Source organism: Mustela putorius, unplaced genomic scaffold (genome assembly GCF_011764305.1).
Source record: "Mustela putorius furo isolate JIRA1106 unplaced genomic scaffold, ASM1176430v1.1 tig00003858_pilon_pilon_pilon, whole genome shotgun sequence".
Taxonomy (NCBI): domain Eukaryota; kingdom Metazoa; phylum Chordata; class Mammalia; order Carnivora; family Mustelidae; genus Mustela; species Mustela putorius.
In genome coordinates, this window is record NW_025422010.1 from 1,578,776 (window position 1) to 1,594,283 (window position 15,508).

The following is a 15,508-nucleotide window of genomic DNA, read 5'->3' on the forward strand; positions in this document are numbered from 1 at the left end:
TCCCTGTCCCCATCCAGTATTACTGGCATCAAGGCAAGCAGGGGCTTTTATCTCCTCAGGAAGATATGACTTTTTCATCCAGAAGTATGTGTTGTTGTGTCAAAAACCATCCAGGCATTTGGAATGGGCCGACCCAGATTCTGCCATACGTGCTGTCGGTCAGGCCCACGAGCTCTAATGTGTGAGGGAGATGTGGTGCATTCAGCCTCACTTGCTGGCCTTGCTTTGCCAGCCTTTCGGGAGAACCCACATGTCCAGCATCCCACACAGGGAGTGGCAGCAGACTGCCCACAGGTCTGGGGTGGGTTGATGCACCCCTCTACCCCCACCAAAGGCACTTCCATGGGAGAAAGAGGGTCTCAGTTAGGACGGTTTCTGCCTTCTGGCCCCTGGGGGCGGGAATCCCTACCACAGCAGCCATCACTGAGCCACTCCCTAGGAAACCATGGGAAGGATGAGGCTTGGGTGGGCCTGCTCTGAGCTGGGCCCAGGTTCGGCAGGGTCTTCTGCGGCCTAACCAACCACCTGGGGCAGTGTACCCTTAGGTATCCCCATCCTGCATGCCTCCTGCTCTGGCCCCCCTCCCACCTTCACAGAACAGCAGCTTCTTATGATCCTGTCTTATCCAGTGTCACCTCCCTGGACCTTCCTGCCACATGACTCCGCACCCCTAGCCTCCATAGTGCTGTCCCTTTATCAGAAGTAACCTTGCAGACTTACATGCTCACAATCCCCCCAGCCAGAACACGCACTCCTCAGGACAGACTCAGCTTATTACACCCCTCCCCAACCCATGTCCCCAAGTCCAGAGCAGAGCCTCTGCACACCAGGCTTGATTCCCAGAGGGCACAGTGGTGCTTGTTTGGGGCCCAGTGGTTAACGGATTGACTGCTCGTCTGGATCTGAGGGTAGAGGGCCTGGATGCAGATGCCCAGTGCACCTCTTGCTAGGCCATTTAGTGACAGGAGAAGCAGCAAGGGGTGCCCTGATGAACAGGCAAATGGAACCAAGCAGAAGAGAGAGCAACAGGTGGGGATGGCACCCTTTTCTGAGATGACAGACAGCCTCTGAGTTAGGACAAGGGATGCAGTACTGACCCTCCAGCCCCACTGCCTCTGCCCCCGGGGTAGAGGACCTCTGGGCTCAGGTTCCGTGATGCTCACATCATATGAGGTGGCCTGAGGCCACAGCTGGGAGCAGCACCCGGCCTCCCCGTGAGGAGGGTAATCCTTTTTCATTTTGCTCTCGATCCCTTTCCTTCAAGGAGAAAATCCCTGTTTGGTGCCAGTGTGACTCTCGCACCCTCCAGTGCACTAATCCTGGTCATTTAACAAACAGCGAGAACTCTGCAGGCCCTTCCACAGGCAGCGTCCCTGCAAGCTGCGGCGACACCAGCTCATAGTTTAGGTTACTTCTGCCTGTGGTGACTCCAGCTTTCCACTTAAGTAGGAATATGAAGTCGTTCTTAAAGTACAGCCATTTCAGTAAAAAGTGCAGGTTAACGTAAAGAGCAACGCTAAGTGAGAGCGGGTGAGCAGGCTGTGCTGGGGGGAACAGAGGTCCCCAGGGTGGGAAAGCTGAGCCCTGCAGGCTCAGATCCCCCGATCCTCAGACCCTCCTTCCTACCTCTGTATGGCATACAGAAGGGGCCACTGATACTGTGGAGGGCTAGCGGGTGGGTACAGTGGTGCTGGAGAGGCAGATGCCCTAGCTCGGGCCTCGCCCTGTTCAGACTAGGAAGAGGCGAGGAGTTGGAAGGGAAGGGAAGTCCGACCCAGCAGAAGAACTGGGCACGGAAAGGTCATTGGCTTATCCGAGACCACAGAGGAGCTGCCAAGAAGAGCCCCGCAGGTCCAGGTTGGGCTCTGAGAAGGAACCCAGTGCACGACACTCAGGCAGGAAAGAGGGAGGACAAATGTCAACTGAAAAGTAGAACACCAGATTCCAGGACGCCAGGCATGAAAGGGCAGTGGGAACCATTTCCTTACTAAGAGGGGAGGAAAACTGATAATCAGTGACCGTGCAGGCAGAGGCTTTTCCGGACCTGATGTTTCCAAAATAGAGCCACGGTGGGAGCTGACGCAGGGACAGCAGTTCCAGAGGGCAGGGAGGGGGACCCGCTCTCTAGAAGAAGAAAATAGGAATGGCCTGGGTGAATTTGGCCCCAGGAGGCCATGGGAACCCCTTCTGACCTGCCAGCCGAGGCCAGCCAAGCTCAGCGGCAGAGGTGTGTGGGCCCCAATGCGCCTGTCCTCCTGCCAGTGCCTGCAGACGCCGAGCCATGGGCCTACAGGGACTTGGAGCAGGGTCCTCCCTGCTCTGCCCAGGGGCCTTGACATGCGGCAAAGCCTGAGGTCACAGATACCGAGGATGGGCCGACACCCTCCTCCCGCTCCAGGTCACCACAGAGCAGCTGCTGGGTGCCAAGGTGGAGCTGGCAGGTGGGAGAGCTGCTGCTGCCAAAGCGGAAGGTATCTGAGCAAGCTGGGGTGGTGGGTGGGGCCAGGGGACAGCAGTGCTGAGTCATAGCCCTGCCCAGGCAGGCTGATGCTTGGCCTCCCCAGGGGGCGATGGGCAGGCAGCTCTGGGTCAGTGGAAAGGCCAGGACCTCAGACTGACGATCCTCACACTGAGGGGGGCTGAGCACTCCAGGGAGCATCAGGCTGGGGGCGTGTGTGAGGGAAGACTTGGGGCCTGTGCATGCCCTGGGTATGTGTGGTCTAACCCTGCCTGCTGGCCCTGAAACCTGGGCTGCCCTCTGCCTCTGGGGTTCTACCCGTGTCCCCCATCCCCGCCCCACAGCTGGCCATCTGAGTGGCCTCTGCTTGGACACCAGACACAACTGTGCCTCTCTCTCTGTTCAGTCTAGCTGCGGGCTTGCCTCCTCAGTGGGGCCAAACTCCCCTCCCTGGCTCACCCCTTTCTGATGGTCCGGGACTCAGCGTGGAGTGGGCTTTCCTTGGGTAGGGAGTAGTCCACAGAGTGAGGGGCTTGGCTTCTTGTTTCCACCCCCCTCCAAGGAAGTGGGTGCCTGGTGATGAGCCGGCCCCGCCTGCCAGGCCAGGCCTTCTCCAGTCCTGTAAGCTGATAAGCCGTCTGCTCTCCCTGGCGACCCTCTGGCTTAGCCTGGCTTGGGCAGCAACACCTTGGTGACCTTGACTCTGGGCTCTTTTCCTCTCGGGGGAGGGCCCGAGGTGGGGGACTGGTGTCACACAGCCTGGCTCTGCCCTGCTCTGCCCAGGTCCTTAACTCAGCTATGACTGAGGACAGTAGTGGCCATGACTCTGTGCCAGGCCATGTGGGGCGCACCTGGGGAGAGCCGGCTCCTGATGTGGTGGGCATCCGGGGTACAGAGCGCCACAGTGTGGAAAGGCCCCAGAGAGGAGGCAATACCTTACTCCCAGCCCCTGGCTCAGGGCTGTTACTTAGCATCTGTGATGGGAGTGGAGACTGGAGAGGGTCATGTCTGGGGGAAGGGGGCAGCCCCTCCTACATGAGGACGGGCTGAGCCTGTCAGGCAGAGAGCAGGAACCAGGATCGGGGGCCTGGGGGCAGGGCAGGGAAGGTCTTAAAGAGAATACGTGGTGTGTGTGCCCAAGTGTCTGGCCTTGAGGCTGTGGGCAGCTTTCTGTTGAGGGGCCCCTCAATAGACTCTGGGTTTGGGGTTTGCACCCTGCCAGCCTTTACGTAATAGGCAAGTGAGTAGGTAAGTTAGGGAGACCTGGGAGGGGCCCTAACGGAGCAGAGCCCACCATGGCACGCCTGCCACTTCTTCCCAGCGTCCCCTCTCCCAGAATGGCCCCATTCCCAGCCTGCTAGCCAGACCCCAGGGTGCCCTGAACCCTACCACCACTCTGTCGCCAGACACCATCTACCATACAGCCTGTGTGTCCCCTGCCCCTAGCCCGTGCCCGCGCCGCTGCCCTGTCACCTGGATAGCTGCACGCAGGAGTCCATCCTGTTTGATTCACATATAGGGCACTCTTCATTCAAACCCTCGCTGGCATCCAGCTCTCTCAGAGAAAAAGCTGGAGCTCAGACAGTGACCTTCTACTGCCAGCCCCTCACATATGACACCATCTATCCACCTTCCTTCCTGTCCCTTAGACTGGCCCAGCACATTTTCACCTTTGGAACGGCAGTTCCACTCCCCTCACCATCTGCTCTATTACCTGTCAGGGAGCAGGCCCTGCCCACTTCATGGACCAGCAACCTTTACCACAGCACCCCCGACCCTACTTATGTGCAGCTTGGCTCCCTTCTCCATCACAGATCATTTGCTGCCTTTGATCTAATTCTCACCTCCCTCCACCTGTGTAAACTCAGGCATGGGTCTTTGCTTCATTCGGCAGTGCCCCCCGCCCCAGCCCAGGTGCCAGGCTCAAAGGCCCAACTCTGCTAAATGGTAAGGAACGCCGGCTCCTCCCCTTGGCCCCTCTCATGCACCTCACTGGCTTCACGCTGTGGCCCTCTGTATGTGGTATGTCCTCTGTTCCCTGCATGCCACAGGTAGCTGCACACAGGCACGTGCACGCACTTACACATTACCACACATGTCCGTGGACCTGCACACAGGCGCATGCCTGGACCAGTGCACATGCACATACACGGTCCTGCGAACAGACACATCTGCCTGTGTGTGACCCCAGACACACATAAACACACACACACACACACTCAACCACATGGTCATAACCATGCACCCACACAGTGGGTGCCCCTGACCAACCTTGCCTCCTCCTCTCACCTGTGACTTTCTCCTTTCTGTCCAGCCACTCTGACCTTCCTTCAGCTCCCCATTCACACCATGGTCTCTCTCTCCCCTTGCCCACAGGGCCTTTGCACATGACCTTCCTCTGCCTGGTACAGTCTTTCACTCACCCATTCCTCAGTAATTTCCAGTCAGACCCAGAAGCCAGACCCAGAAGCCTCAGTAATTTCCAGCCAGACCCTGTGGTAAGGGGACTGTGGGTATCAGGCACTGGGGACCCATGAGCAGTTATCAAACCAGGAAACAATGTGGTCATCCAGCCCTTGGTCCTTTTTCCCTGGGCTGACTAGGGAGTTTGAGGAGGCCCCCTAAAGCCCTGGATCAGACTGAGAGAGGACTGGCAGGAAGCTCACATAAAGGCAAAGAAGCCAGGCCTCAGAATGGGAATAAACTGAGGTCCCTTTTGGACCTTGGCACAGACACTTGTTCACAGGCCTCCCCTCCCTGTATCTGTGCACAGCCCAGTTCCTGCCACCAGTTCCAAGGCACAGAGACTGATATGCCCTGGGACATAGCTGAGCCCTGCAGAGCTGTAGGAAGAATTCTGAGTGGGCCTTCTGCTTGTTTGGTTCTGGTGACCTGAATGAAGAGGGTGCCTCTAAAAGAGGGACCCACCTCAGATGTGAGTGTTGGTGGCTGCCCCATGCAGATGGCAGAAGTTCTTGGACTTGGGCTGATGCACACAATCGCCTCCTGACTGTGTTTCCTTCCCCTTTACTCCCACATTGCCTTGTGGCTACACTGGTCAAGGACCACATGGCCAGCCCCAGGCTGCCCACCCACTGCCCCCAAACTGCTCTCCTGATTCTCAGAAGCCCCGCTCTCGGCCTTGGGGTTGTGGAGCGCGTACCTCCCCAAAACGCAAGTCACACCTCCTTGGACAGGGGGGGCTTTGGACTGAAGACCAGGTGGGCGAATCTTGGTACCAGCTGGGGGCCATTAGTCAGGCATTCCAGTCCACAGAATGGATGATGTGGTCCCCAAGTGGCCCTCCACTGGTTGGGGAAAGCCAAGACCAGGCAGGGGGCCTGCCTCTTTCTCTTGTACCACATGGCCTCCTCACTCTTTTTATTTTGGGGGTAGCTTACCCAGAAGACTTTTTTTTTTGGAGTTAAAATAGACATAAAACTTACCATTTTAGCCATTTTTAAGTTTGCAGTTCCATGGTTTTAAATACATTAATAATGCTGTGAAACCATCTGTCTCTATGAATTTGACAACTCTAAGGACCTCCTAGACATGGAATGATAGTATTGGTCCTTTTGTGACTGGCTTCTTTCACTGAGTGTGAAATCCTCAAGGGTCATCCCTGTTGTAGCAGGTGTCCTTCCTTTTTAAGGCTGAATAATATTCCTTTGTGAGTGTGCTTTACGTGTCCACTCATCTGTCAGCTGGCACTGGGGTTGCTGTCACCTCTTAGCTGTCGTAGTTAGTGCTGCTGTGAACACAGGTGTACAAAAATCTCTCCAAGACCCTGATTTCCATTCTCTTGGGGTATACCCGAAGTGGAATTGCTGGTAATTCTATTTTTAGGGGTTTTTTTGAGGAAGAACCACCCTCCTATTTTCCGTAGCAGCTGTACCACTTTGTATTTCTACCAACAGTATGTAAGGGAGACAATTTTTGTTCATCCTTTTCTTGTTGTTGTTGTTGTTGTTTTAAAAATATAGTACTCATCCTTCTGGGTGTGTGGTGGTGTCTTACTGTGGTTTTGATCTTCACTGCCCCGACAGTCAGTGTTACCTAGCATCTTTTCATGCACTTACTGGCCATGTGTTTATCTTCTTCGGAGAAATGTGCATTCAAGTCCTTCACCCAATCTCCAGTCAGGTCATTTGTTCTGCTGCTGAGGTTTACTTCTCTGTATATTATAGATATTAACCCTTTATTTTTTATTTAATTTTGTTTATTTTTTAAATTTATTTTATTTGCAAGTATTTGCTTCCAGCCTGTATTTGCCTTTTTACTGTTGATAGTGCCTTTTGCCTTTTTTGCACAAAATTTTGTAATTTTTACGCAGTCTGGTTTGTCTCTTTTTTCCTTTTCATGTCTATGACCTTTGGTGTCATATCCAAGAGACCATCGTTAAATGCAATACAATGCAGCTCTTGACCTATGCTTTCTCCTCAGATTGCTATAGTTTTGGTCTTACATTTAAGTATTTGATCCATTTTAAGTTAATTTTTGTATTTGGTGTTCGGTAAGGGCATCACCATTGTTCTAAGGAAACCCCAGCCTGGCAGGAGAAACCAGAGAAAGGGAGGGCACAGAGGAGAGAGGCACAGGCTACAGGTGGGGACAGGGTGCCCTGCTGGTGGGGTGGCAGGCACTCGTGAGCTGACCTGTGAAGATAAGGTTGGGTTCCAGTACAGGAGCAAGGCAAGGGGCCACGGAGGAGCAGCAGCCCCAGCTGGCCAAGACAGCCCTCTGGAGGACAGTCCTGTGCTCAGCTTGGCAGGCTCCTCAGGCCCAAGCTGCAAGGGGAGGGATTTGGGTTTAAAAAGAATCTGGCCACAGGGCCATCATGCATGGCACTGGGAGGATGTGGCCGGTGTTTTGGTCCGTTTGGGTGTAACTCCACATGGAGGCAGGGGACTTCCGGCACAACCCCAGGCCGTGTCACCTCTTTGGGCTAGACTATTTCCTAAGAGTTAGGTCACTTCAGGGTGCCTCGAGGCATGTAGACTTGGTGCCTGGTTGCTGCTTGTCTAGGTGCCTGGTTGCTGCTTGTCTTGCGAACGGTGGTAGGAACCTGCCACTTCAGGTGTGACCTTTGTCCCTATCACTGACCAGCCCAGGGAAAACTGGCCACTTGGGGCCTGAGTAGACCTCAGATACTCAAACACAAATTAAGGAAAACAATAGTGACAACATGGGGCACCACCAGCATGGCTGGCCTTGCCTTCAGGAGGGAGGGCACTGGCAGGGGGGTCCCCAGGCGCCCTGGGCAGCTGCGGGATTTTGGACTCCTTTCTACACCTGAGGGCCTGCCGGCTCATCAGCAGGACCCAGGGAGCAGCCACCAGGTCCCTGTTCCACACTCTCATAGTCCAGGATGGAGAGAGGCAAGCCTGGGTGGCATGAGAGACAGGGCCTTGTTAATGCCCTGATACTTGTTTACAAACCTCTCTTAGAAGGACGCCTGGGTGGCTTAGTTGGTTAGGCGGCTGCCTTCAGCTCAGGTCATGATGCCGGTGTCCTGGGATCGAGTCCCACATCGGGCTCCTTGCTCTGCAGGGAGCCTGCTTCTCCCTCTGCCTCTGTCTGCCTCTCTGTCTGCCTGTGCTCACTCGCTCTCTCTCCCTCTATCCCTGACAAATAAATAAATAAAATCTAAAAAAACAAACAAACAAACCTCTCTTAGAATAAAAGTTCATTCAAGAAGATACGAAATAGGGTAAAATGCAAAGAAGAGGAAGAAAAAATAAAAAGACCCTTGTGATCCCACAACCTAGAACTCACTGCTGCTTGAATTCCTTCCCTGACCTCTGCTCACATGGCAGGTACATGGCGGTCATGTCCCCCACTCACAGCCCAGTGGGACTGTGGATGAAGGGCAGAGTTCCTCAGCTTCTTCATGCCTAAGCCTCTCTCCACCTGTGCTTACTGCGTGCCTGTGGTGTGCAGGATACTGCACGGCTCCCAGGCCCCAGGGGACGAGGGCTGAGCACACAGGCCATGCTTGGTTCTAAGGGACAATCACAGGTGATGAGGACACTAGGGTACTGGCTACCCCTGGCTGGGTTCCAGGCCCTGCACTGAATGCTCTACCCCTAAGAGATGCTCGAGACTGGTGAGGGATAGGTTCTGTAATGTGGAGTCAAGTGCACAGGCCACACAGCTGGGATGAGACTCATCATCCAGTGCTCTGCATGCACATGAAGGTTCGACTGAGGGGGAAAGGTAGCATGAGAGGTGCTTGCTGGCCCCCTGGCCATGGAGGCAGGTGGGTCCAGGGAAAGAACAGGCCTCAGGGCCTGCTTCAGAGCAGAACTGCTGGGCCTGACAGGCACAGAGGCCAGCTGGGAGCATGGACGGTTGAGGAAACGAGATGAGGCCCCTGGCTCTCAGTGTCTGTTGGCCTTGGGTCCTTCCCATCCGGGCCTGCCATGAGGCAGGTGGGGGCTTTAGAGGGGAGGGATGAAGGCTGCCTACAGCAGAATGAGGAGGCTGCCAGAGACAGCCAGGCCGGGGCAGAGGCTGCAGGAAGGAGGCAAGAGTTGTGTGGGGCAGGCTGCCAGGTGGGGGCAGAGCCTGAGCTCTGGGTCTGCCCTAGTGGGGAGGGCCTTGGCCCAGCGGCTCATAGGTCATTGGGAGAGGCCTGGGAAGAGCTTGTAGCTGAGAGCTGGGTGCTGAGGTGCTGACACCCTGCCCAGGGTGTGAGCACAACTGTTCCTTATTGACCATCAGTGTGGGAGCACGGACATGAAAGACACAGCCTGGGACCTCGGAACCTGTGGACTTCCCTCTTGCCTTGCCTTGGACTCAGCGATTCCCAGTGCCCTCAGATATACTCTGTGCTGGCTTGCCTCCCACACCTGGGTGCTGCCCTGCACCCCATAGCCCCTGCTACCCCAACTCAGCCCACCCTGCCCATGCCTCCCCTCCCCTCCCGCACTGCTACCTCACCCACCAGGAGCCAGGCTTCTGTCCACCCTGTGGGCTCCCAGCTTGGGGCCTCTGCCTTGCTCTGCTCCTTGCCTATCTGCTTATACCAGCACTGGCCAGCCTTCTCCTTGTGAATGTCCTGCCTTGAGAGAGAGCAGGAATGACCCAGGTCCCACGAGAGGTGCTAAGGGGGATTACCCAGTTACCCTGGCATGGGACCCCACCATAAACCAAGGAGGAGCCAAGCCCCATTGATGCTGTGGCACATGTGGGTACAGCCCCTGCAGCTATAGGAGAGAGTGAGGGAGGTGGGGGAAGGCCATCACAGTTGGATCGTTGTATTGAATCCTAACCACCACCAGACCCAGAGACTGAGGCTCTGAGAGGGTGAGGTTGGCTGGGTCCAGTGGGCAGGGAGGGGCGGCAGGGCCCCAGGCTCACTCCCTCACTCCGAAAACACTAAGGTTAAAGTCCTCGTATGGCTCTGGGCACGCTCTCCTCAAGCACTAGGCTCCGGGCACACTGGCTCACAGGAGGGGTGCGGGGCATGGCTCTCAGGCACATTTGTTTTGCTGTGGGTTTGGGCGCAACTCAGCAGAGGTCCGAAGAAGGGAGGGGGTTTGATTCACTGTTCTCTGGGCTGCTTCCCAATGAGGTCCGAGGTCTCCCTTTACCACCCAGCCTGTGGTGGGAGGAGGCTCACCCTCTTCTCTGTGTTGGCAGGTGAAGGGCGGATGCCCAAGGCAGGGGGGCCGCAGGGAGCGCCCGCGGCACTGGTGGCTGGCCTTGCAGCCACGCTTAGCAGCCCCGCCGCAGCAACCAGCAGCCCGACGGCAGCAACCTAGGCAGACGCTAGAGTACAGCTTCCTACCACCAGGAGGACAGGGAATGACTGTGGCCCGTCGGGTCCCACGGTGGCCTGGGCAGGTGGAGTGGCCCTAGAGGGAGGGCCCGGCCACCTCCTTCCCCCAGGCGATCACCATGCCAGCTGGAGAAGAGGTGCTGGGGCAGGGGCTGCAGTGTGGCATGGCCTTGCCCCCCCACCCACGCTGAGCACCTCGAGGGCAGCAGGGCTCTGTCTGCTGGGCACACCTGGCTCGCATCTCAGCGTTTCCTGCTTGGTGGCGACAGGGAGAGGCACCCCGTCCCGTGCTCTGCATCTGGGCCCGCCGCTGCCGGACCATGGGATGTCGGCAAAGCTCAGAGGAGAAAGAGGCAGCACGGCGGTCCCGGAGAATTGACCGCCATCTGCGCTCAGAGAGCCAGAGGCAGCGCCGTGAGATCAAGCTGCTCCTGCTGGGCACCAGCAACTCTGGCAAGAGCACCATCGTGAAGCAGATGAAGATCATCCACAGCGGGGGCTTCAATCTGGAAGCCTGCAAGGAGTACAAGCCCCTCATCATCTACAACGCCATCGACTCGCTGACGCGCATCATCCGTGCCCTGGCCGCCCTCAAGATCGACTTCCACAACCCGGATCGTGCCTACGACGCCGTCCAGCTCTTCGCGCTCACGGGCCCCGCCGAGAGCAAGGGCGAGATCACCCCGGAGCTGCTGGGCGTCATGCGGCGGCTGTGGGCCGACCCTGGGGCGCAGGCCTGCTTTGGCCGTTCCAGCGAGTACCACCTGGAAGACAACGCCGCCTACTACCTGAACGACCTGGAGCGCATCGCCGCGCCCGACTACATCCCCACCGTTGAGGACATTCTGCGCTCCCGGGACATGACCACGGGCATCGTGGAGAACAAGTTCACCTTCAAGGAGCTCACCTTCAAGATGGTAGATGTGGGCGGGCAGAGGTCGGAGCGCAAAAAATGGATCCACTGTTTCGAGGGCGTCACAGCCATCATCTTCTGTGTGGAGCTTAGTGGCTATGACCTGAAGCTCTACGAGGACAACCAGACGGTGAGTGTGCCGGGCTTTTCCTCTACTTGTTGCTGCCACTGCTGGCTCCTTGGAAGTGGGTGGGCTTGAGAGTACGGGCCGGCACGGCCGGAGAGGCTGCAGTCAGGGGAGCCACGGTGCTGAGGAACTGTCCAGGGAGCATGGTGTGGGGCGTGGTGGCCATCATGGGCACTCAAGGACCTTGGGGTAGCGCCTGCTGTCAGCTCTCTCAGTGGCTACCCTAGCATGGACAGGTCCCACTCTGACCTCGGGGCCCCGGCAGGCCCTCAGCGCTCTGAATGCCCTCTGAGTATCAATCACCGTACCCTCAGGCTCTACCAGGTAGGGGTGCCCTCACCCAGCTGCTGACAAGGGGCTCAGAGACCCCAAGGTACCCAGGTGGCCTGACATCGGTGCCACAAGAAGCCCATACCTCATGCCTAAAATACTCAGGGCATGGAGGCCGCCCTCTGCTGAGTGGGGCCTGCTCCTTAGCTGCAAGGGCAAGTTGCTTAGAGCCCAGAGGAGGGGCCCTTGGACACCTGAGTGTCAAGGAAGGCTCACTGAGGAGGAGAAAGGGGAAGCTGGGCCCTGTGAGGAGCTTTGTTTCCCATGAGGTTGGGGGGGGCAGTCAGGTGCAAGGTGCATTGGGGGAGTAACCTTGGAGGCTGGGAGGGAGGTTGACAGCTCTGCCACACAGGAGTGGGAACAGGGCCCAGGCCAGGCATTCAGGTGTCGGTCCATGTAGCAGTTCATTAAATGCACAGAACTTCTACCAATCCCAGGCACTGTGCTGGGTCCTGGGAACTGCAACCACAACCCCACAAGTCCAAATGGATCCTGGGAGTCTGGTGGTGACAGGGTTCAGAACTGTTTCTGAGGTTTATTCCCCAGGGGTTGGGTGGGTGTGGGGAGTCTCTCAGGCCCTCAGCCCTAGCTAAGGACTACTATGTGGAGGAGGAGGTCAAAGGCAGGTGGTAGGTGGATGCCCCAGAGAGTGGGGGCAGTGCAAGGAAGGGCCAAGGGGCAACGAGGGTTGGTGCTGAGCCAGTGGGGGCTCAAGGGGGAGCTGCTAGGCAGGGAAGGAAGCTAATCCGCTGGCAAGGAGGGGGTGGCCACACGATGCAAGCTCAGCCCTCAACCAGAAGGTCCAGGTCACAAGGCACCATAGTGTCCTTGGGTGCCCAGGAGTGGTGGTAGGGGCTGAGCAGCTGGATAGCATGGGGGAGGCCTGAGCTGCCCCACCCAGGCTGCCCTGTGGAGGAAGCTTTGTGCCAGGCAGGAACACTGAGCAGAGACCTGGAATCTGCCCTTAAGAGGCCTTTGATCCTGGGGGTGAGGGGCATGGGGGCAAACAGGAGTCTGCAAGTAGCTGTAAGTGGTATAGGACTGTGGGTGCCAGCAGCTTGGAGAGGCGGTGGGCTAGCAGGGGTTGGGATGATGATGGTCATGGTGGGGGACCCACCATGCTGGGAAATGGGGGGCAGGGTTAGCCTCCAGGGTTCAAGGGACCAGGCGATGGCAAGGAAGAGGCTTGGTCCTTCACTCAGTCTTTTCTAAGGCAGGTGGTGGCTTTATCTTTGGGTTTATCCAGGAGTCTTACTTGAGCCTGCAGCCCCAAGAAAGCCTGTGGGTAGCTGCAGGCTGTGGCCACTGTGCTGGGTGTCTGAGCGCTTTTCTGGACAGAGAGAGGGTCTTTGGCTTTTGTCAGGTTTCCAAGGAAGTCCAGCCTCTTGGAGGAGGGGAAATAAACAGCTTCAAGTAGTCATGGAGATAGGAAGCAGGGCTCCCCTCATCTGCCCTGTGTGCATCCAGGGGTCTCTCCAGAGCTGTGCCAGGCAGCGACAGGGTAAGGGGTCTGGGCTGAGGACACTGCATCCATGGGGCAGGGCAAGCCTGCAGCTCCCTGTGGTCAGGGCGGCCTTGCCCCTAGCACTATGCAGTTTCTAGGGCTTCTAGCTCCTCTTATTCTTCTGCCTATACTCACTTCAGTGCCATGTGTGGTTCTGGGCATAGGAAGCATCCCAGACGACGGGCAAAGTCGGGCTCTTCAATGAGGCATTGCTCTGGGCAGACGGCTTGGGGCTGACCTGGCCAGGATGCAAGACCAGGGTCAGGTGCCCAGGTGAGGCCCTAGAACAGTGCCAAGGCAGGTCTGCCAGCCACACGGTGCTCCCATGGTCAGCTCTCTGGGCTTCTGCCTATTTCTGCTGTGTCCTGAGGCTGGTGACAGCCAGTGCTCTGGTGCCTTCCCGGGGCCTAGATCTCAGGGCTGCTTCATTTGTCATCTTCAGCACAAGCATGGCAGGTTCTTTCAGCACTGGGCCAGGCTCCCACACTGTCTGTTGGCAGGCTCTTTTGGCCAAGCCTGTGCCCACAGGTGTGGCAGGACGTGGGAGGCGGGATGCCTGGGCCCTAAGCTGGTCCCGTGTCTCATGGAGGGATTTGGCTATCATCTCTGCTCTCTGAGCCTGTCAACTAGGAAGCGGCCCAAGTGTCCTGCAAGATGGGCCCAAAGCCAGGCCTTCTCCTGCGTGAGGCCTGACCGGCTCTGCCTAGCCCATCCCCTACCTCCTCACTGTCTCTCTCCTCTCTGCTCTGGCCTTCGTGGGCTTGTTTCACTCACATGCTCTACTGTCTCCAGCCTTAAGGGTGTGACCACCCTGCCTCTGCCTGTCTCAGTCCTTCAGGTCTCATCTCAAGAGTCACCTCTTTGAACGGCCTTCCCTGACGCAGCACCAGCACACCCCTCCATTGCAGCCTAACATTACGTATGGGTCCCCACTCATGTGCTGGTGAATGGCCGCACAGCTGGGCTGGGTGGACAGACAGCTGGACAGGCAGCCCCATGCAGGCCCTCACATCTCTAGCCTACTCCCAGCCCTGTGCCTGGGAGGCACATGGCTAGCAGCCCTGGGCAGGGATGGCAACCCCTGGCCTGGCTGGGGACGTGGTTTCTGGAAGACCTATATTTGCCCCCTGTAGGGCAGCCAGTCTCTGGAGCTGTTCAGAGAATTTTCTAAAGGGAGGGGCTAGCAGCCAGGCCTGTACCCCACTGCTGCCACCACCCTGGTCTCCGCAGGCCTGGGGAGGTACTTATTCCCCAGAAAAGGATATTCTTCATGAGAAACTCAAGTGAGGCTGGAAATTCACTGGATTCCAAATAGTTGTGACCTTTCATGCTCTACCAGCAGTATCTCAGGATGGAAAACAAACAGGCTGCCGAGGAAAGACAATAGCCCCTGTGGTTCCTCCAGCCGGCTGGCCGCCACGGTGGGCTGGCCGCCCAGGGGAGAGCCGGGCCAGGCGGAGACCAGAGCCTGCCTCTGCCGGCGCCTGCAGGCAGCTCCTATCACCACCGCCGACCCGCCCCTCTGTGTCCCTGCCCTCCTCCTGCCAGCCAAAGCGAATGCAGCCATCGGTAACAGGACGGGGCTGCCCCTCATGCCTTCTTTGCAAGGGCCCGCAAGTGTCCCTGGGCCCCAGCAAAGGCAAGGTAGCCAAGAACCAGCCGTGCTGTTTTTTGCAGAAGCTAAGGGAACCTGGGGGCCTGGTGCTACGCTCTGGACGTAGAGGTCTTCTCTCCTTCTCCGCTCTTGAGTCCTCATCTTCTCTCTGACAGCGGGCTGGCAGAGCCCCTGCCCCCATACCTGGCAAACGAGCCACAGCCACCACCACCACCTTCCCCCATCCCCCACCCGCTGGCATCTGCGTCAGCACGTTGTCAGGGGTAACGTCAGGATCTCTAGGCTCCTGGGCATGGAGGGCTGTGGAGGGCTGCAGTAAACACAGGACAGCACCTGGGCAGGGGAGGCAGATTCTGGGTTGTCCATGGACCACGGCAACGAGCAGATGCAAGGAGACATGCCCAGCCTTCATAATGATTCCCCACCCTGATCCTGGAAGGATTTAATGGGTCCTGGGCCTGCCTGGGGCCCCATCGCCGCATACAGCCCTGGCAGGCACCTAGGGGCTCCAGAGTCTGTGGTGGGCCCCTACTGTCCCTCATGGGGCCCCCTCAGAGAGCACGGGAGGCTAGAGCACAAACCAGGGGTCACCTGACTGATCCTGTGGGGCGGTGGCAGCTGTGCCTGTTGTCCTGGTCACGGGTTGGGGGACAGGTGGGGGTGCCCAGGCTTAGGACAGTCATGGTCCCACCCTTAGCCACACCTGCTTCCTGGGGCCAAGCCAGGGCTCCCTGCCTCTGGCCTGCCTTTTGTGGCAACGCCATTTCTTGGCAGTTCT

The 15,508-nt window shown here is 57.6% G+C and overlaps 2 protein-coding genes across 3 annotated transcripts in view; one reads left to right on the forward strand and one right to left on the reverse strand.

Moving 5' to 3' along the window:
• RSPH14 (radial spoke head 14 homolog) overlaps positions 1–15,508 on the reverse strand; it is an 80,013-nt gene that overhangs the window by 21,926 nt on the left and 42,579 nt on the right. The gene's annotated exons all lie outside the window — the stretch shown is intronic.
• The window catches only part of GNAZ (G protein subunit alpha z), a 52,116-nt gene that overhangs the window by 11,512 nt on the left and 25,096 nt on the right, over positions 1–15,508 (forward strand). Inside the window, exon 2 of the mRNA XM_045065235.1 lies at positions 10,103–11,284. Within this exon, the coding sequence (XP_044921170.1) occupies positions 10,562–11,284 (723 nt within the window). The 5' untranslated portion in view covers positions 10,103–10,561. The remainder of the gene's footprint in view (positions 1–10,102; positions 11,285–15,508) is intronic.